The following is a 21,450-nucleotide window of genomic DNA, read 5'->3' as shown; positions in this document are numbered from 1 at the left end:
CTAACCTTCTTGGACTTTGAGGGCTAAGTTACATTAGAATCATGTAGAAAACTATTCTAACACTGAGCTTGTAGAAAAGGAAGATAAGCAGTTCTGCACCTGTGCAACATCAACAAATTTTCTATGCTTCTCCAGCAGAACTTTCGTTTCCTGAGCATCATCCCCCAATCTGGTGTGTGTCTTAAGAAGAGCATCCAGAAGTTCACTGAGCCATTCTACTGCCTGAATGAAAGTAAGTCACAGTCAACCTGGAGTCATAACTTTTTACCTTGAATAGCAAAACACCATATTAATAAAAAGAAAGATTACTACCATGTGATTAATTAACCCATTTGTTATAATCATAATAACTTATTTTATTCAGTGCCAAACTACATAAGTTAATGATCTCTCCTCTTCCTCAAAATCTTTAAAATCTAAAGACGAGACCTATTAAAGAGAAGTACTCATTTAAAATTAACATCACATGATTTATATTAATAAAAAACCATAAATGTATGTAATATAGATCTTACTGGAATCGCATTACAGACTTAATGTTAGAACTTAAAATCCTAATTTTCTTTCATGTTAAGTTGTAACTATGTTTTTTGATATTGACTACACAAAACTGCAAACTGTTTATCTAGCTACAAAACCCTCTTGTGGGTTAAAAGGCAATAAACTATACCAGCCTTCATCCTGGGATGTAACTGACAAGCAAATCACAATAATAAATAATTCCAATCTCTAGCTCAATAGAGCATTTCATTGAGAAGTAAGTCAAATGAGACCAGTAAGATTACTGGAAATATAAAACTTTATTACTTCAACAGGATAAATGAGAATCTAATTTAATGAATTTACTTAGGACCATGAAAAGAACACTTCTGTTTACAGTTAGGTGAAATCAATTTTGTAAGTAAAGACAAGTACATAATATGCTTGATTGATCTTTACCTGGGCAGCATCTTCTTCACATTTAAACAACTGTACCATCTGAAGCATCTTTAATCTTCGCACATCTACCATGTCTTCACATCTAATAAATCCAAACATAAATTTAGGAAAACATTTCAGTTTTGTGGATAACTAGTATAATACCACCATCTGCACACACATTTTACAGTATATTACAATACTTAGTCTTACACTATGGAGACTGCAACTATTTTGTATTGGTTTGCAAGAATTTTAAGGATATCTGTATCTCTGTTCCATTAAAACCTCCAAATACCTGAAAGATACTAAATCACAAACCCTCTTGAGTATTGTATGGATTGTGCAAGATACTGAAGCAAAGCACAAACACAGTAGTGCACTAAAGCCTAAAGAAATATTAACTGTCAATTAGCATTAAACAAACTTCAAAGACAAAAACATAAAGTTTCTAAAATACTAGTTTGGAGAATGATGCTCCAAGGAAATAAAAAAAAAAAATTAAAGCTTTTCATTATATTACATTACCAGAGTAATATCTAATTTTGAATTAAAAAAAAAAACCCTCCCATCTATGCTCTTAAGAAAGAAGAAAAATTCTCTGGACAGAAAAAAAACACAATTCAGAGTATTTTTAGATTTTAATGTGGTCTCCCTGGATAACACACAGATTAAAATTTTAAGCTGACTTGATCAATGAAGCTCTGATCCATTCCCTTCATTTCCATACAATTCCGTGTACTTCAGATGGGAAGGAGAGAATCTCGCAGCAGTGCTGAATACCACTAACAAGCCACCCAGGAGGCACTGGGCTCCACTAGAGTTGATATTCTTAAGGGAGCTTGATAACAATAGCTAAGTCATTGTCACACGTTTTTTTTTTTTGCAAGAATGCCCTTAACATAATCTATAACATATTTTTAAAGGGCAATTTGGTTAAACAATCTTACAAGGGACTGAAGAGAAGTGACTATATATATTTTTAAAATCTGAAGCTAAAAGACAAGGTAAGACACGTCAATGATGAAGACGTGTCTGAAATATGAAAGTATCATATTCAACATATATTTTCAGGTACTGGACAGTGTGCCTGAAAATATAAGACATGGTTTCTACTTATTAAGATGGTCCCATTTGGGAAGATGGACTTTGAAAAAAACAATGTGATAAATACTACTGTGGAGCTATATGAGAATAAGGAGGAATAAGTAAAAACTTGCCTAAGAAATCTAAAAAAAACTCCCAAAGATAAGTACCCCAGACTGTTGAATAATAAGTAGGAATACACTAGGCAGAAAATGAGGGGAGAAGTATTCTAAGTACTCTGGATGCTTGAAACTGCATGATGCATTCAGGAAAGTGAAATAAGCGTGTGGTTTTGTAGGAAAGTTAAAGGAGGTAAGATTATACAAGACTGGATTATCAAGGGTCTCCTACACTATTCCAAGGAGACTGAACTTCATCTGAGGAAACAGGAAGTCACCGAGAAGTTAGGTAATTGTATGCACACCTTACAAAGATGGTGCTCATGCACAACAGACTGTAGAGAAGCAAGGAAGGAAGCAGGTAAGAGCTAAGATCATGAAAAAAGGATTCAGAGACAGCAAAACTTGGGCATTTGACGAGGCTGTAAGAGACGAGAAAGAGTAACGATTTTGATAAAGCCTTCGGATAAATCACAAGTTGGGTAGCTGATGGTATTTTTAACTGGGACAGGAAACTAAAGGAGAAGAACCAGTTTTGGAGGAAAATGATTCCAATCCACACAAGTGAGTTTTAAGTATCGTATGGGGCACCCAGGAGGAGATGTTCAGTAGGTAAGAGGAATTACAGGGGAGGGATCTGGGTCAGAGCCGTAACTACTCAATCACGGTCACACTGAAGAACGTTGTTAAAGTAGTGAGACTGTCCAGGGAGAGAAGACAATGAGCGAGAAGAGGATCTGGCCTCAGAACAAACCCTGAAAGCAGTGAAATTAGCTAGAGGACAAGAAATCAGTGTGGAAAACCAAAAGAAACAAGAGTGCCCAGGAGAATCATAAAGGTGTTTTTAAAGTATATAAAGTTGTCAGGGAGTTTCAAAAAAAAAAAAAATGTCAGTTGTCCCTAATGCTATCCAGAGTGGTCAAGCAATGTCAGAACCAAAAGTATTCCTTGGATTTTGAGCAAGATGAAGGGTTTATTTGCATGTGGCAATTACAGTCACTGATGACATCAGTAAGAGCAAGTTCAGTGGAGTGGTGAGGGGAGAGGTCAGACGAAGAAGAGCTGAAAAGTAAACTGGAGACAGTGAGGAAGTATGAATGCAGATTAGATCTGCAGTGACAGCTGTCAAGAAGGAGAGCTCAAGGGAGAGAAAGAAAGGTTTGAAGAGGAGGTGGTAATTTCACGCAAAGATAAACACCAGAAAGGACAGAAACGATACGGACCTAACTAAGCAGAGGTATTAAGAAGAGGCGGCAAGAATACACAGAAGAACTATACAAAAAAGATCTTTATGACCCAGATAAACACAATGGTGTGATCACTCACCTAGAGCCAGGCATCCTGGAGTGCAAAGTCAAATGGGCTGTAGCAAGCATCACTATGAACAAAGCTAGCAGAAGTGATGGAATTCCAGCTGAATTATTCCAAATCCTAAAAGATGATGCTACAAAAGTGCTGCACTCAATATGCCAGCAAATTTGGAAAACTCAGCAGTGGCCACAGGATTGGAAGAGGTCAGTTTTCATTCAAATCCCAAAGAAGGGCAATGCCAAAGAATGTTCAAACTACCACACAATTGCACTCATTTCACATGCGAGCAAGGTCATGCTCAAAGCCCTCCAAGCAAAACTTCAACAGTACATGAACCAAGAACTTTCAGATGTACAAGCTGGATTTAGAAAAGGCAGAGGAACCAGAGACGAAACTGCCAACATCCACTAGATCATAGAAAAAGCAACAGAAGAAAATCTACTTCTGCTTCACTGACTATGCTAAAGCCTTTACTGTGTGCATCACAACAAACTGTAGAAAATTCTTAAAGTGAGTGCCAGACCACCTTACCTGTCTCCTGAGAAACCTGTATGCAGGTCAAGAAGCAACAGTTAGAGCCAAATACGGAACAACGGACTGGTTTAAAATTGGAAAAGGAGTTGTCAAGGCTGTATACTGTCACCCTGATTATTTAATTTATATGCAGAGTACATCATGCAAAATGTCGGGCTGGATGAAGCACAAGCTGGAATCCAAATTGCCAGGATAAATATTAATAACCTCAAATATGCAGATGGCACCACCCTTGTGGCAGAAAACAAAGAGAAACCAAAGAGCCTCTTGATGAAGGTAAAAAAGGAGAGTAAAAAAGCTGGCTTAAAACTCAACATTCAAAAAATGAAGGTCATGGCATCTGGTCCCATCACTTCATGGCAAAAAGATAGAGAAACAATGGAAACAGTGGCAGAGTTTATTTTCTTGGGCTCCAAATCACTCTAGACGGTGACTGTAGCCATGAAATCAAAAGATACTTGCTCCTTGGAAGAAAAGCTATGACAAACCTAGACATTACATTAAAAAGCAGAGACATGACTTTGCCCACAAAGGTCCGTATAGTCAAAGTTCTGGTGTTTCCAGTAGTCATGTATGAATGTGAGAGTTGGACCATAAAGGAAGCTGAGTGCCGAAGAACTGATGCTGTTGGAGGAGTCTCTTCAGAGTCGCTTGTACAAAGCAAGATCAAACCAGTCAATCTTAAAGGGAACTCAATCATGAATATCCACTGAAGGACTGATACTGAAGCTGAAACTCCAATACTCTGGCCACCTGACTCCAAGAGCCAACTCACTGGAAAAGACCCTGATGCTGGGAAAGATAGAAGGAGAAGGGGATGACAGAGAACAAGATGGTTGGATGGCATCACCAATTCAATGGACATGAGTTTGAGCAAGCTCTGGGAGATGGTGAAGGACAGGGAAGCCTGGCGTGCTGCAGTCCATGGTATCGCAGAGTTGGACAGGACCAGGGACTGAACAATAACAAAGTATTTGAATGAAAGGCAGGGATTAAGAGTAGAGAGCAGGAACTGACTGAGTGAGGAGACATGGGGATACACAGTTTCGGTAAGAGTGAAGCTTTTTCATACTTCTGATGAAAATAATGAAATGGATAAGTTTGCAGATACGAGGATAGAAGGAATTTCTATCTAATGACTGTTTTGTCTGTGATGCAGAGGGCAGTTTCTGTGAGGTTTTATTGATGCCCTTGAAATTTCTAAGTGTACAAAAATTTCATACAACCATGCTAGCCTGTATGTACTAGCATATATTAATTTAATCCTTTATTTTGCAATATTCTGCAATTGCTATTGCAAGTTGAGTTTTCAAAGAACGCTTTAAATTTCTAGTTCTGTCATATAACAAATGAAACTAAACATTACCCAGAATTTACTGTCTAATCCTTCTACAGCAAATATGAGAACAATGGATGAGTGACAATTTGTGTGAGGTTTAGATGAAGAAACAGATCAATGTATGATAAACTTAATAGCAACTCTAAATGAAAATGGAAATGCCAGATTCTCCAGGGTCCTAAAAGACAGATGAGTCACAGGCTATACTGGGATTAAAGAATATGATCCACTTAAATGGAAATAAAATTTTTATCACTGAGTAAAAAGGCAAAAGGTACACATTATACAAATGAATTGCCATTACTTGTTAGTACAATTATACACAATAATCACTACATTTACCAAAACTTACTACATGCCTGCTATGTAACAGATTAAGAATTTCTACTTTGTATGGAAAATATATCACTTTTCATTTTAATTAATATTATGTTGTCTCAGCAAAAATTAACAAGAACAGTCAAACTTTGCCTTTGTTTTCTAAGCTGCATGTCTTCCATCACTCCTTGTATGTGGTCCACATTTTCCTTATTTTCAATGGTTACATCCTTTCCATAGGCCCAGGATGCCTGATTGGAGATCTGATCCAGAAGACCTTGACCTTTTTCACGCAAACCTTGCAATCCTACATCTAAAACAAAAGTTGCCAGATTTAATCTCTTAAACAAGAGCAGCTTTCCCTCCCTTAATTAAATCTTCTCAGCAGATATTGTACTTGGATTGCAAGGATAACAGCTTTGTACATTAAAACTACTTTGGTCTGGAGCCCTCTGAATATTTCAATCAATAAAACCTATTTAAATGTGGCTCAAATTGGAGCTCCCTTCTCATTCAAATTCTTCCTAAAGAGAATTTCTAAAAGGTGAACTTCTGTAGATAACTAATCACTTTTCAAAACTGCAAGTAGAAAGTGTGAGAATTCCTGTCTTGATGAGTAAGATTTTCAGTTTTTTCCCTTCTGTTTTTACATAGTTCAGTTCTGAGAACACAGGAGAAGGCAAATGCTTTGTTCAAAAAATATATTAGAGCCACAAGACATTAAAACAGTCAAGCACTGCGTTCTCAGTGTGAAAGGACACAACATTTTGAATATAGGTGCTGTCAGCTTATGCTCAGTAAAAAGCAACACTTAGGATGTATTTATAAGACTTTAAATTAGTTATGTATATTGGAATTCCTTTAGCATTATTAAAGGAAAAATATCACTCAAGAAAACTTGTGACATTTTTGAAATAAATTTCATTTGGCAAATTAGATACTAAACATGTAATTAGTTACATCATCCATTAAAATAACAAAGACTATAAGCAAGTAAAATGCCAATACAAACATGATTTTTCAAACCCACTCCCTCAAGTCCTTCTCAAAATTGATTAAATTGGTTCAGTCACATGTCACCATTTTCCACTAAATCACTGCCTCAAGTTTCTGCTTCCTCTCCTCCGTTTTCCTTTGCCCAATGTCCCACTCGGTACACACACCCTCCACCCCCATTTTCACAGCCACTATTCACTTCTCCTGGTCATGACCTAGGAAAACTCTATATTTTCTACTTGTAGTAAAAGTCAAAAGGCTATGGTGTCAAGTAAGGGTACTACCTTAATAAAACTGAACCATCCCCTCCTTGGAGAGTATGTAACCTTGGCAATATTCCCAGTTCGGAGAAACAAATGCACAGAACCAAACCAACTATTCTTTTCACAAGGTTAGGATATAGCAACAACAAAAATCATTGCATAAAACACAGTGTGGGGCATACAGGGTTTACCACAGAACACTTCACAGCTAAATACAGGTTATGCATGCACTACAGATAACTGTTCATAGAATATGCAAGACATGGCACTTGTAGATTCGGTTGGGTAAACAGGAAAGGCCGAAGGCCTTATGAAGGAGGGTGACGGGCCACCAATGGAAGGTAAGGACTGTAGCATAAACTACACCCTGTAAGGGGGTAAAAACTGTTTATACTAATTTTTCCTGTGTTCCCTGTAAATGATTTTAATTAGATCAGTAGAAGTTGACTTGTCTAACCACGATAATGATATTTTTAAAAAAAGAACCCTTATGTTTCAGCATTTTTAAAATCTGCTTACCAACACTTTTCAGCTTCTCTTCAAGCAGTTTTAAAGTTTGCTGAATCGATGCTCCATCAGCTGGTGCTACATCTACGCACAACATCCCTAATAAGCCATCCAACTGCTGAGACAACTAAAGCAGAGGGACACCAAAGAGATAACCCTGATATAATCAGCATCTACAGTGTTTAATGATTAATGAGGCTTATATCTAATGAAGTTACCACGATTATACTTGAAAAAGACTCTGCTGTTAAAAGACAAGGACACATAATTAGAATACACGTTATCTGAAAGACAGAACACAGAGATGCATGCACCAGGAAGACAGTATGTCCAGGTCAGCAGAATGCAGAAAAGTATTGAAACTTTCATTTCAATCTATGTTATAAAACATGAACATTGAAAAACTATCCAAACAAAATCTATCAATTACATTGGGACACTATTTAGACAAAAAAAAAAAGTTTAGTTGCATGCAGAATAATGTAACATAAAATTAAAAAAAAAAAAATAAAAAAATCTATCTTGTTTCCCCCACCAGTAAATTTTACTGTTCCAGAAAAATAGTTAAGAGACATGCAAACCTGCAAAAATGATGTGCAGATAAGTACTCAGATAATCTGAAGCAAAGAAAAGCAATCAGAGTAGTCACTTACATCTTGAGCAACACCATGAAATTCAAGAGCTGCTTGTAGCAGATTCTGCCTAAATTCCAGCTGACTGGCCTGTCGATAACAAACATCACTAAGTTGTTGCTGGAGCGACTTCAGTTCCACAAGATCTTCTTCATCCCCAGCATTTAAGAGTGCTGCAATTTGCTGATTAAGCTCCACATAAACTGCAAACCATTCCTATAATAGAGACAAAGATCAAATTAGCTCCTGAAGAACACACTACATTTTACAGTATCTCCAGATATACTAAGTAACATATATGAGATTTTTTTAAACCAAAATAATTTGAGGACAAAAAGTCCCAGGGTTCAAATCCTTTCACTGAGATCCCTGGAATAACTCCTGCCAACAGCAAAGTCTATCTCCTCATGGCTGGCCTCTAAATGTTCCCCTCTCTTTCCTGTTCTCTGTGAAACCCATCACCCTCGGAGAGAGCAGTGAGTCTGCCGTTCTGCTGCTGCTGCGTCCAGGTGACCAACCACAAGCCTGGAGGTGAGGGAGAGGGCTGCCTCACTCCTCACTCCGATTTCCAAACCATTTCTTCCATCCTTCTCTCAAAAGCCACACCTCCTGTGAAGTGCATGTTGTCGGACTCCATCCTGCAGCCCTTCCTGCTGCATGCGGCATCTCAGTTGGTAGACTTCTCTGCCTTCCCCTCAGTGTCAGCCTTCTTCCTGACTCCCACTGTGCAGGCATCTGGCCAACACTCAACTCAGTTCCTCGACTCCCTCCCTCACTTCCATCTATCCTGCCCTCACCTACACCTCAGCTACCTACTCCAATAGACACAAAATCTGTTATTAATATCATGTACTACTGTACAGACCCCATATCTTAACTTCAGGAATCCCACTCTCTGACCCCCAGTTACTGACTCTCCAGTTCACATCCTTTGGTACGCCGGCTCCTGCAGCCCTGTGAGGTTCACCAATCCACTGACCTCAGCATATTCTACTGTCTGGCACTCGAGCCCCATGCCCTCACTTCTACACTTTGTCAGAGGCTATAACACCTCCCAGGGCACAACCTATGCTCATGCCACACTTTGTTTCCTCCATCAGATTCACCTGTCAAAAATGAAGAACTGATGCAGAAAACCTTTTGATAAAATTCAGCATCCATTTATGAGAAAAATTTTCCAGAAACTCTACTCAACACTCTGTAATGGCCTATGTGGGAAACTAAACTTAAAAAGAGTAGAAATATGTATAACTGATTCAATTTGTTTTACAGCAGAAACTAACACAACATTGTAAATCAAGTACAATAAAAATTTTTTTAAAGACCTTCTACTTTTGAAAGAAGCAAAAAAAAAACCCAAAAACCCAAAACAAAAAACCCTCAACAAATAACTAGCAAGCCAAATCCAATACTTTAAGTGGATCGTATACTGTGATCAAGTGGCATTTATCCCAGGGATGCAAGGATTTTTCAGTATCCACAATTCAATCAGTTCGATACATCACATCAACAAATTAGAAAATAAAAACCACATGATCATCTCGATGCAGAAAATTCTTTTGACAAAATTAAATATTCATTTATGATTAAAAAAAAAAAACTTTCCAGGAACTAGGCAAAGAGGGGACAAACCTCAACATAATAAAGACCACAAAGGAAAATCCGAGTTAACATCATATTCAATGGTGGAAAGCTTAAAGCATTTCCTTTAAGATCAAGGACAAGACAAGGATGCTCATTCTCACTGCTCTTATTCAGCAAAATTTTGGAAGTCCTAGCCATAGCAATCAGAGAAGAAAAAGAAATAAAAGGAATCCAAATTGGAAAAGTAGTAGTAAAAGTGTCATGTTTTGCAGATGACATGATATTCTACACAGAATATCCTAAAGACACCACCAGAAAACTACTAGAGCTCATTAAAGAATTTGATAAAATTTCAAGACATGAAACTGTTAGCAGTTGGGTATAGGTCAAGGCTGAAGATACTAATTTGCAAAGTATTAGCCAATGGATATTATTTAAAAGCATGGGACTAGATGAAATTATCCAAACACAAAGAGTATTGGTTTAGAAGAAAAGAGCCTTTGGAAAGCTGAACCCTGGGTCACTCCTAAATTCAGAGGGCAATGAGAGGAAAGAGATTGAGCAGAAGAGGCCAAAAAGGACCTGTGTGTTTCAGGAAAGAAGTAAAAAATGAGGGAGAAGTGGTCACCTTTATTAAAAATTACTGAAAGGTCCAATAAGATAAGGACTGAAATTCTGATAAGAGTGGGAAGGACATAAATCCTGATCAGAGTCAATTAAAAAAAGAAGAGGAAATGAGAAGATAGAGTATAGCCAATTTATATTAATTCATATATTATTTGTTATATATATAAATTTATATTAAAACACACATATCTTGAGCATATATTTTGTTTTTAATGTAAAATACAGTATCTGTACACTGATGGAAATAATCCATTTGAAAAGAAAGAAGATAATTGCAATAGCAAAGCCCTGCACAGGTAACACAGTCTATAGAGTGTAGTGGAGTGGTTGGTCTTAGAATCAGGCATAGTTCCTTCATTATTTTGGCAGAGAGGGCAAAGCAACAAAGATTTATCAATAAATAAATCAATAATACCAACGTCGAGAAAACCTGCTCCATACGGCTGTCCCTTGTATCTGAGGGGGATTGGTGCAGGGATTCCAAAATCTACGGATACTTAAGTCTCGTACTTGGCTCTCCATATCTGAGAATGTAGCACCCATGGATACAGAGAAATAACTATGTACACACATATATAAACACACATATAAATATATATGCGTGTGTGTGTGTGTCACACACATATATTTTATTCAAAATGCTCCTTCCTAGAAAATAAGGGAACGTAAAATTTATAGAACCTTAGGTGAACAGGCTATATTCAGTTCAGTTATGGTCATTCTATGGTCTACCTTTCAAAAACATTTACCTGCATAGAAAATGATTATTTCATAGCCATTCCACCCCCAAACACATACATACATGAAACAAAAACAAAAACACACCACCATCAAGATATGGGATTTGGATTAAGACGGTACGTAAGAAACATCCTGGGTGTTCACATACTAGAAGAGAGGCAATCACCAGTATTAAAAGCTAAAATAAGGTTTATGATTGGACTAAAATACTTTAAACTTTATTTTGCATCCTTATTATCATACACTCATTTCCATACACTTCAATATTTTCTGTCGTGCTTACCTAGTATTCAAAAATCAAGAAAACTTCTTATTGACGCTCCTTGATAAAGAACTACATATTAGTAGGACTTTAATTTTCCATATATTAGTATTGAAAATCCTTATTGATTTGGGATTGTTTTAGCTTTATTTCTGAATTATGCTTTTATAAAGAATCTAAAATTTAGTATTTAACAGATTGCTTTAACCCAAAATGGCATATTAAAAGTTTCTCCAAATTCTACCTATATTAAGTAATCAATATACTAGAAATCTGTCAGTTTCATAAGACCTGAACAATTCCAATATATGTTTTAAAGTGTTGACTTTTATTTACCAAAAGAAAAATTTTAATACTAGAACATCTTAAGCATCATAAGCTAATGTATGCATCTTGCATCAGACAACCTGTTCTCAAGGTGACAATGCAGTGCCACCTATTGGTTAAAACACTGCAATTCAAGTTTTGCTTTTTATAACTAAGGATTATTTTTTCCTTAGTATTTTCGATCTCTGGTTGGTTGACTCCTCAGATATATGTGGAACCTGTGGATATGGAAAGGCCCACAGTATATATATTGTCTTTGCAATGTTCCTAGTTAGTACATGAAAGTGACCTAAAAATAAAACTCTATAATTGAAAAATCTAAATATTTGCAGATGACACCACCCTTATGGCAGAAAGTGAAGAACTAAAGAGCCTCTTGATGAAAGTGAAAGAGAGTGAAAAAGTTGACTTAAAACTCAACATTCATAAAACTAAGATCATGGCATCTGGTCCCATCACTTCATGGCAAATAGATGGGGAAACAGTGAAAACAGTGGCTGACTTTATTTTTGGGGGGCTCCAAAATCACTGCAGATGGTGACTGTAGCCAGTTAAAAGATGTTTACTCCTTGGAAGGAAAGTTATGACCAACCTAGATAGCATATTAAAAAGCAGAAACATTACTTTGTCAACAAAGATCCGTCTAGTCAAGGCTATGGTTTTTCCAGTGGTCATGTATGGATGTGAGAATTGGACTATAAAGAAAGCTGAGCGCCGAAGAATTGACGCTTTTGAATTGCGGTGTTGGAGAAGACTCTTGAGAGTCCCTTGGACTGCAAGGAGATCCAACCAGTCCATCCTAAAGGAGATCAGTCCTGGGTGTTCATTGGAAGGACTGATGCTGAAGCTGAAACTCCAATACTTTGGCCACCTGATGCAAAGAGCTGACTCGTTTGAAAAGACCCTGATGCTGGGAAAGATTGAGGGCAGGAGGAGAGGGGACGACAGAGGATGAGATGGTTGGATGGCATCACCGACTCGATGGACATGGGTTTGGGTGAACTCCGGGAGTTGGTGATGGACAGGGAGGCCTGGCGTGCTGCGGCTCACAAAGAGTCGGACAAGACTGAGCGACTGAACTGAACGGAATTATTTTATGCATTTCATAGGTTCCAACATGATCTTTTTCCTTTTATGCTGAAGAAAAAATGTTCAATGATTTGTATTTAACTTACAGCTCCTGTTCCTGAGATAATACTTTTAAAATTCAAGACTACAGATGAAGGTTCTATTTATGTACTATCACTCTTTCTTCTGTTACTGTGGTTTTTAAAATTTCACATGAATTGTGTTTCTAAACCAAAAACCAAAACCAAACGTGTGATGAATATGTACAGAGTGGTCAAGTGCTATCAATGTACTTGATAACCACACTGTACTTTATGACCCTAAACCAAAGTACATAGCAACTTGTCACTCAGTACCACACATGCTATAAATTATCATTGACAACAGTGCTGTAACTTGCAGAGGAAAGAGCATCTCACACTGTGCTGGCTCTCGATTTCTTCATGCTTCTGCTGCAGGGCTTGGGAAGCCCGGATGGAGTCTCCAATTCCCCACTGGGCTCTCAGCTGCTCTGATCCAGGCCCTTCAAGCCAGTTCACAACCTATGAATGGAAGTTAAGATGAAATTTTAAAATAATCAAAAACTTTTCAAGCTTTCATTCTAATTGGCTTACCCCTCCCAAGGTTCCTCAAGTATTTTTAAATTCTTTAAATTCTATTTTATTGAACATTGTATTTTATTATATATAGTAAATGTTTCTTTTGGAACTATACGGCTATAATATGACAACTTTCCCAAACTTAAATTTGATAAAATGTACACTAGAACATCTTAGGCTTTCAGCTACCTGATTATCTGCCAGGTTCAAAAAAATCTGGGATGCTCCCCTAAGATAGGATTAAAAACTAACTTATGATGATAAGAAAATCAGAGAACTACAGGATTTAAAATTGGAAAGGGCATCAAAAATGACATTTGTGAAATTTTTTTATCTAATAAGAAAACTGAGTTTCAGAAAGATTAAGTGACTTGTTCAAAGTAAGAGAACTCATTATTTAGTAACTAAGAGTCACATGTCTTGACTCATCATCTAGAGTTCTTTCCAAAGTATCGAAAAAACAGAATTAACTGATATAGAGATAAAATATTATTTTTCTCACTCTTAAAATTAAAAACATTAGAATTATACTACTGCAATACACTCGAGGGGTCTGAAAGACCATCTGAAGTCCCATTGGCACCAGGTCTACTCAGAAAGATGTAGGGAGGAGACTATAGTTTGCCAAAAGAGCAGCACTGGGTGTTTCTCTTTTGCTAAGTCCCTGAAGCAGTCCATCAGTTCAGGAGATGGGATCCATATGGTATTGATATGGGAGACACTCTATTAAAACCTCATACCACACAAGTGTCATGCCCATTGTAAAAGTCACTGAGCTCAAAGATGTGCAAAGTCATGCCTTCCACCAAGTTATTAACAGTTCTTCCAATCCAGACCCAGAATAATTTTTATTACAAGCAGTGTTGCTGACATAATAACACAGCTGACATTGTAATTTTCATCACGTTTTCAAGAGAATACAGCTAGACAGTTAAGATAAAAATCTCACACAGAAGAAGATGAAATTCACATGCAGAAGAAAAATGGGTTTGCTTACTCCACCCATAAACATATATACTCTAAAACTACATAGACACAGTGAAGTAATTCTAACAGAAAAAAATAGTACCCAGCTGGACCAAGCTAAATTATTACTTAGCAAGCTAAATTCAAAACAGAAATTCAACAACAGATATATGGTTATGCCCTAAATCTTAACTTAGCACAGCTCCCCAGAAATGAATAAGGATGTCTCTGCAAAGAGTCAAACATGCTTAAGAGACTAAGCAGGCATGCACACATACACACGCATGCACACACAGCAAAGTAATACTAGAGACTCAATGAGACAGGCTTATCTTATCACAGACCCATAGTGCATTCCATAGCTACTACCAGGTTAATATATATTTACTTTAAAATCTAAGAATTTATGCAGTTTTAATAATTATATAAAACCACCGCATCATACCTGCCTCCTGAGAAACCTGTATCCAGGTCAAGAAGCAACAGTCAGAACCAGACATGGAACAACGAACTGGTTCAAAATTGGGAAAGAATTACACCAAGGCTGTATATCGTCACCCTACTTATTTAACTTACATGCAGAGTACATCATGTGAAATGCCAGGCTAGATGAAGTTCAAGTTGAAATCAAGATTGCTGGGAGAAATATCAATAACCTCAAATATGCAGATGACACCACCCTTGCGGCAGAACATGAAGAGGAACTAAAGAGACTCTTGATGAAGGTGAAAGAGGAGAGTGAAAAAGCTGGCTTAAAACTCAACATTCAGAGAACTAAGATCATGGCATCTGGTACCATCACTTCATGATAAACAGATGGAGAAAAATGGGAGAGTGACAGACTATTTTCTTGGGACTCCAAAATCACTGGGGATGGTGACTGAAGCCATGAAATTAAGAGACACGTGCTCCTTGCGAAAACAGCTGTGCCACACCTAGACAGGGCACTGAAAGGCAGAGACATCACTTTGCCCACCAAGGACCCTACAGTCAAAGCCAGGCCTTCTCCAGCAGTCAGAAGTGAGAGCTGGACCATGAAGAAGGCTGAGTGCCGAGGAACTGATGCTTTTGAACTGTGGTCCTGGAGAAGACTCTTGAGAGTCCCCTGGACAGCATGGAGATCAAACCAGTCAATCCTAAAAGAAATCAGTCCTGAATATTCATTGGAAGGACGGATGCTGAAGCTCCAATACTTTGGCCACCTGATGTGAAGAGCTGACTCATTGGAAAAGACCCTGATGCTGGGAAAGATTGAAGGCAGGAAGAGAAGAGGATGAGATAGTTGGATGGTATCACCGACTCAATGGAAATGAGTTTGCACAAACTTCAGGATATAGTCAAGGACAGGAAAGCCTGGCATGCTGCAGTCCATGGGATTGCAAAGAGTCAGACACAACTGAGTGACTTAACAATAACCCCAACCTAAGGAATAATCATGTGTATTTCCTTTCATTAATTTTTCACATGCATTTAATTTTCATATGTTACTCCAGATTTAAGTGCTATAGTCGATTCTCATAGAATACAAGTAATTTCTCTCTTGGGCTTTTCACTTTCCACGTGGCTATAGTTGTTATAATTTTCAGTGGTTCTAAACCTCTTCCTTAAGAAGGCCAACCTCCTTGCCTGCCTCACCCTCTTGCTCTCTCATCTGTCCAACCAAACCATCCAATAAACCAACACCACTAAAAGCTAAGTAGGTAACATCCTACATCCTACATCAACATCCTACATTACTTGATGTTTTCACAGCTCCGGTTCTCTATTGTTGAGCATCTGAGTAATTTAAACATGAATATTATACAGCAGTTATGCAACAGAATTTTTCGCCAATCCTCTATTGTGTTCTTAGAAAATATTTTCAATGACACCCTGGGTCCAATGATCTTGTAATGTTAATGGCTAATACACATTATAAAATTACTCTCTAAAACACTTCTTTCTGCATGAAACATTCAAGTCATGAAAGTTTTAACTGAAAATAAACCTTCACAACATATGCATACTATTGCTTTAATTTGCTTATAATTTTTATTTTCTGAGAGTCTTAGTGCAGTATTTTGAGAAACACCTACACAGGTGCTCTGGGAGAAATAGTATCTGACAACCAACATATTTTTTGTCATTTCCAAAAAACTCTTGTAATGGGGTTCTTGCCCTCAGCCTACTTCAACTTTAATGGAAGAGATGAGATGGGTAAATAGTCAAGCAAAACAATGTAGTAATAATTACATTTAATTTGAAATCATTTATGTTTATTACAAAAGTGTGTTAGAGACGGTAACTAAGAAAAAAACTAGTTAGAGCATAAGAATGTTAGTAAGTTCCTAGGTGTATGATACCAAGTTGACTAAAATTAGAGGAAAGTTTTCTGGAAACAAAGTAGATATGATTTACTTTTTGATTTTATATTTTCTAACATAGATTAGCTTAAAAAAAAAAAAGAGTAAGACTTACTGTTTGTTAATAACCAGAGGGGAAAAGCAGAACAGCGTACTAAATAAAAACCTTTTCATGTGGACGGAATGCTCATCTTTGGTGAAATCTCTCCCCTGGTGTGGTTCTGTGCGGCATTCGGGATGCAGCACAATGGCTAGCTGGCATGGCATACGACGTCATATGATGCCATGGATAGTGGGCCCTGGTCTATGCATCACCATTTCCTCCTTAACCAAGCCCACCCTGTACATTCAGGGCTCCTCAAGGCTGCCATGCTCTCTCACTAGCCTTGCCTCAATATGGGCTGTCATGATGCCTGAAATCTTTCAGCCCCTTATCTTCCTGACCTCTTTTTCATCTTTCAAAATTCATCTCATGCTGATGATTTTGGTCTTACGTTTTCTACTGAACTGTTTATTTTTCTTTTGATCTATTTTTTAAATAGAGTTCTTTTTCATTTCCAAGGGCCTGGATGCTTCTGATTTGTCTGAACTTACACCGTTGATCCAAATAAAACAACATTCTTGTGATTACTATTGCTATTTCTTTTTAATTTTGAAACTTCCTACATAATAAGAATACTTTAAAAAGCATTATTACAAATTACACATTTTAAAGTTATAATTTGGAGCAATATTCTCAAGCCAAAATCCCTCTCAGTCATTTTTTGCTCCTTTTTTTTTTTTCTCTTACGTCCTGCATATCTGATACCCTCAGAATCCTGTTGTTTTGACTTTCAAAATAAAACTGCATCTAAGCCTGCTTCAGGCCTTACCGAGATCCCTGTGGCAGCCTCCCAACCAGGCTTTCTGTTTCTGGTTTTGCACTCTACATAGCTGACTACTGCTTTTAAAATACTTCCACCAAGTTTAAAATAGAAATCTCTTCAGGTATGTTTCTAAATATTAGAATAAATAAATTGTGAATGTTTGCTTATGAATAATATACCATTCTTTTGGGATTTATCTTTTGGTGCCTGTCCCCTTTTTTGTCCCAGTATCTTAAATATTAATATATTCGTAGCTTCTACCTTTTCTACAAGGTCTTACTACTAGGGAGCAAAAACAAAAAAAGTTTAAGTATTATTTTCGACTCACTGGAATAACCTCACTGCTATGATTTTCTTTGTTAAATTCATGTTTTCAGAGTCCTAAATTCATCTGCAAAGCCCTAGCAGCAGATGCTCTTTAGAATACAATGTTCCTCAACATCTCCACATTTTCTGCTTTATTCTTTTGTATGAGCTGTTTTTGATGGGGCAGGGTACTAGGCTCCTGTTTGTGTCCACCAGCCTGTGCAAAGTATCACTCTTTCACAAGAGACAGATAAGCAGTTTGGTCTAGAGAAAGCACTAAACATGACTCTGAAATCTGAATTCTGGCTCTGCCCCTAGGAGGTGAAAGACTCTGGTCCATCACATTTAAGATGTGTCAATGCTACCTACTGTACAGAACTGTTGTCACAATTATAGTCATTATGTAAGATATTTGAGCACAGAGGATGATATGGATAGTTGTCAGTCTCTTTGCTTTTCTCACTTGTTCTGAAGGAAAAACTTCCTTCTGTTTATCACTCTTTATAAACTTTGTCTCACATCTACATTTTTACAATAAAATCCATGTATTTCTTAAGCAAATCCCTGAACTAACTGTTTTATTCTAGCTTTTAAAAAATGGAAAGAAGAAGAGAGTTTTTGGCTTCCTTGGTGGTTCAAGGGTTAAAAATCTGCCTTGCAACGCAAGGGACACCAGTTCGATCCCTGGTCCGGGAAGACTCCACATGCCGCAAAACTACTAAGCCTGAGCACCACAACTGCTAACGCCGCACTCTAGAGCCTGTGAGCCGCAACTGCTGAGCTCACATGCTGCAACTCCTGAAGCCAGTGCACCCAGACCTTGGACCCTGCACCAAGAGAAGCCACTGCAATGAGAAGCTCGCACACGACAACCAAGAGCAGCTGTCGTCCCTGCAACAAGAGGAAGATGGAGTGCAGCAGTGAAGACTCTCCACAGACCCTCCCCCTAAACAAATCAATCTAAGAGAGAGAGACAGTTTTAAGTAGGAGCATTTAAGTGTTTTAAGTAAGTGCATGTAAACACTTTGAAACAAGTTTCCATTCACCTGGGGGGACTCATCTGCTTTTCATTTATTATGATGTATTATGAATATAAAAGCTATATAGTAGCATTTAAGTATTTTAAACAAGTGATAAATTATTTCACTGAAAATGTCTAAATTCTAAAAATAAGGATAGAATGAAATTAACTCAAAAATTTTAACTAATGTTAAAATGTACATTATTTTTAAAAAGTTAAGACAGTATTATTTAAACTTTAAAACTCTAGAAAACATATAAACTCTAGAAACAAAAGAAGCAGGTTATTACAAATCATGGTAACTGGGGAAAAACAACTCATTAGCAGAGAACTTTCAAAGGGCCATAAATTTAAAAATAAACTTTAAGTACAGCAAAGACATCTCTTTGGCATGCACACACACACAAACTCAGTTATACAGTCACATGTGCATATAGTTTTAACATATGCTGAAAGTAATTTCCCTTAGAATGCACCATCAGTAACGGGCACACCATAAATGTATGACTATTTCTAATAAAAATGATGCAAATTGAGGTTGATGCCCCAGTAAACAAGTGCATGTAAATGCATTAATGATGGTGGTTTGCCAAAATGGGTTAATTAGTTAACTTAATTTCAATCAGGACCTATTGCTCAGTCCATACGAATATTAAAGCAAACACAGTTTCACCCATAATCCTTATCAATGTAACCTCTCAGATGGTTACGTTTATATGCAAAGTATAACCTTGGAGATGTGCTCTTAAAATCCACCATGATAGTATCTGAAGAGGCCAAAAATGTATGTGACTATCTAACATTTATTCCCGGCCAGGCTGACTTCCAAAAACTACATGAGAGAATTTCTAGATGTATATGAGGTCAAACCAGGCAGAAGAGCATAGCAAGCAAATGTGAAGCATCTGGCCAGAAGAAAGAATATGGAGAACTGGGATCACAGCCACCAGCTGCATACTTATGCAACTGAGAGTGCATCCTATTTGCATCTATGGTTCCTTTCTACAAAGTAAGAATATCACACAGATGATTCTAGAAATATCTGCAATGCTAGTCAAAATTACTGCCATAATAAATAATCAGAATAACGATAGCTTATTTCAGTGATGTGGTATCACCTCCTATCCAGAAGCATGTGAAATCTTATTTTAAAATGTAGTGGCAGCAACATAGAGAACTTCTGCATTCCATATGAGGTCTAATGCTACCAATCTGAACTGTGGAGAATAAGTGATGGATACCTGCAATGGTTACTACTTATCATATAGTCCATCTATTAGAGCTGTTGGTTTCTTCTTCATTATGTTTTCATTGAAAAGTCACTGAAAAAAGAAATCTGGAAAATTTCAACTTTCATTAATTCTACATAAGCAGAGGTAGTCAACTTCATGATTATTTTTACATAAGCAAGAAATTTTACTTCCCCCAAATTTGCAAGGTTGAAGATGGTAGTTTATACTGTGTGTGCTGACATGATACATTACTAAATAGCTAAACTTAAGTAATCATTTTGGCAAGAAAAATAGATCTTTCCCTAAAATGTGACCTGTGAAAAACAAAGTGTAGAAAACATCACGTGGTGAATATTAATTTTCTAATTTACATGTAATTCTCATAAAGAAAATGGAATTGAAATGAGGTTGTTTTTAACGATAAACTCATTGCCATCATCACCATCATTTTAAGAATCCTCATCTCTTTTCTCTAGTTTCTTTACTCTTTACCCATTTGAGTTGGCCCAACATTTCAAAAATGCACTAACACCTTTGCTCCTGATCCCACAGAACAAAGCACAAATGCTGGAGGAACCCCATCACCCACATCCTCCAGTGTCTGCACGTTAACAGCCAGTCATATATTCACAGGAATAGGCCAGAAAGTTTCCCCATAAAATTAAGGCCAACACTATCTAAAAACACATCTATACATGCATGGTAATTTCACTCTTACAATCTCCAAAAAAATAAAAAATTCTGAATTATTCCCACTTCATTTAAACCTCTAATCATCTTTAACCACTGTTGCTTCCACCCCTGCCCTGCCTCCAAACCTCTACCACAAAGCAGATCGCGTTTGTCTCTTACCTTACAAAAAACACCTCATCAGTCAGGAACTCAGTCATCTTCTTAATGCCTGACATACACAGAAGTAACTCTGAATTCATCCCACCCACTTCCCTGCTGTTACAACGGAGTTCTCTCTCTTCCATTCTAAAGCTAATCCTTTCAGTTCTGCTTTGGAGTCCATTCACTTCCACCTTGTCACAAACTTGACAGTATTAATTATTCTTTCTCTCTAGCATATTCAACTCCTCCCTCCAAACAGAAACTTTCCTCCTCCAATCTAAGCCTCTTAGTTTTCCATATTACAAAAACAGACAAACAAACTACGCTTGATTCCAGCTGGTGGCTGAACTGTGTCCTCAAGCCCTCCACCAATGCGTTGAAGTCCTAAGCCCCAGTACTTCAGGATGTAATCACAAATATTTATTTGAAGACAGGGTTCTTTAAAGAGGCAGTTAAATTAAAATGAGGTTATTAAAGTGGGCCCTAAACTGACTGGTGTTCTTAAAAGGAGACAAAGTTCAAACAGAGACAGGTACAGAGGGAAGATGATGTGAGGAAACCGGGAGAAGAAGGCTACAACATGCCAAGGAGAGAGGCCTGGCACAGATCATTTCCTCACTGTCCTCAGGTGGAATCAACCCTACTAACGCCA

General features: G+C 37.4%; 1 protein-coding gene across 4 annotated transcripts in view; it reads right to left on the bottom strand.

Annotated features, from left to right (window-relative positions):
• Nucleotides 1-21,450, bottom strand: part of SESTD1 (SEC14 and spectrin domain containing 1) — a 139,788-nt gene that overhangs the window by 14,236 nt on the left and 104,102 nt on the right. For all 4 annotated transcript variants that reach the window (XM_070475940.1, XM_020903883.2, XM_070475941.1 and 1 more), the window contains 6 exons: nucleotides 13,052-13,174; nucleotides 8,045-8,239; nucleotides 7,404-7,518; nucleotides 5,779-5,938; nucleotides 940-1,021; nucleotides 100-222 (listed from right to left, as the gene is read on the bottom strand). In XM_070475940.1, the coding sequence (XP_070332041.1) occupies nucleotides 100-222; nucleotides 940-1,021; nucleotides 5,779-5,938; nucleotides 7,404-7,518; nucleotides 8,045-8,239; nucleotides 13,052-13,174 (798 nt within the window). The remainder of the gene's footprint in view (nucleotides 1-99; nucleotides 223-939; nucleotides 1,022-5,778; nucleotides 5,939-7,403; nucleotides 7,519-8,044; nucleotides 8,240-13,051; nucleotides 13,175-21,450) is intronic.

Source organism: Odocoileus virginianus, chromosome 13 (genome assembly GCF_023699985.2).
Source record: "Odocoileus virginianus isolate 20LAN1187 ecotype Illinois chromosome 13, Ovbor_1.2, whole genome shotgun sequence".
Taxonomy (NCBI): domain Eukaryota; kingdom Metazoa; phylum Chordata; class Mammalia; order Artiodactyla; family Cervidae; genus Odocoileus; species Odocoileus virginianus.
The sequence above is the reverse complement of the archived record's forward strand: the minus strand, read 5'-3'. Positions and strand labels throughout refer to the sequence as shown.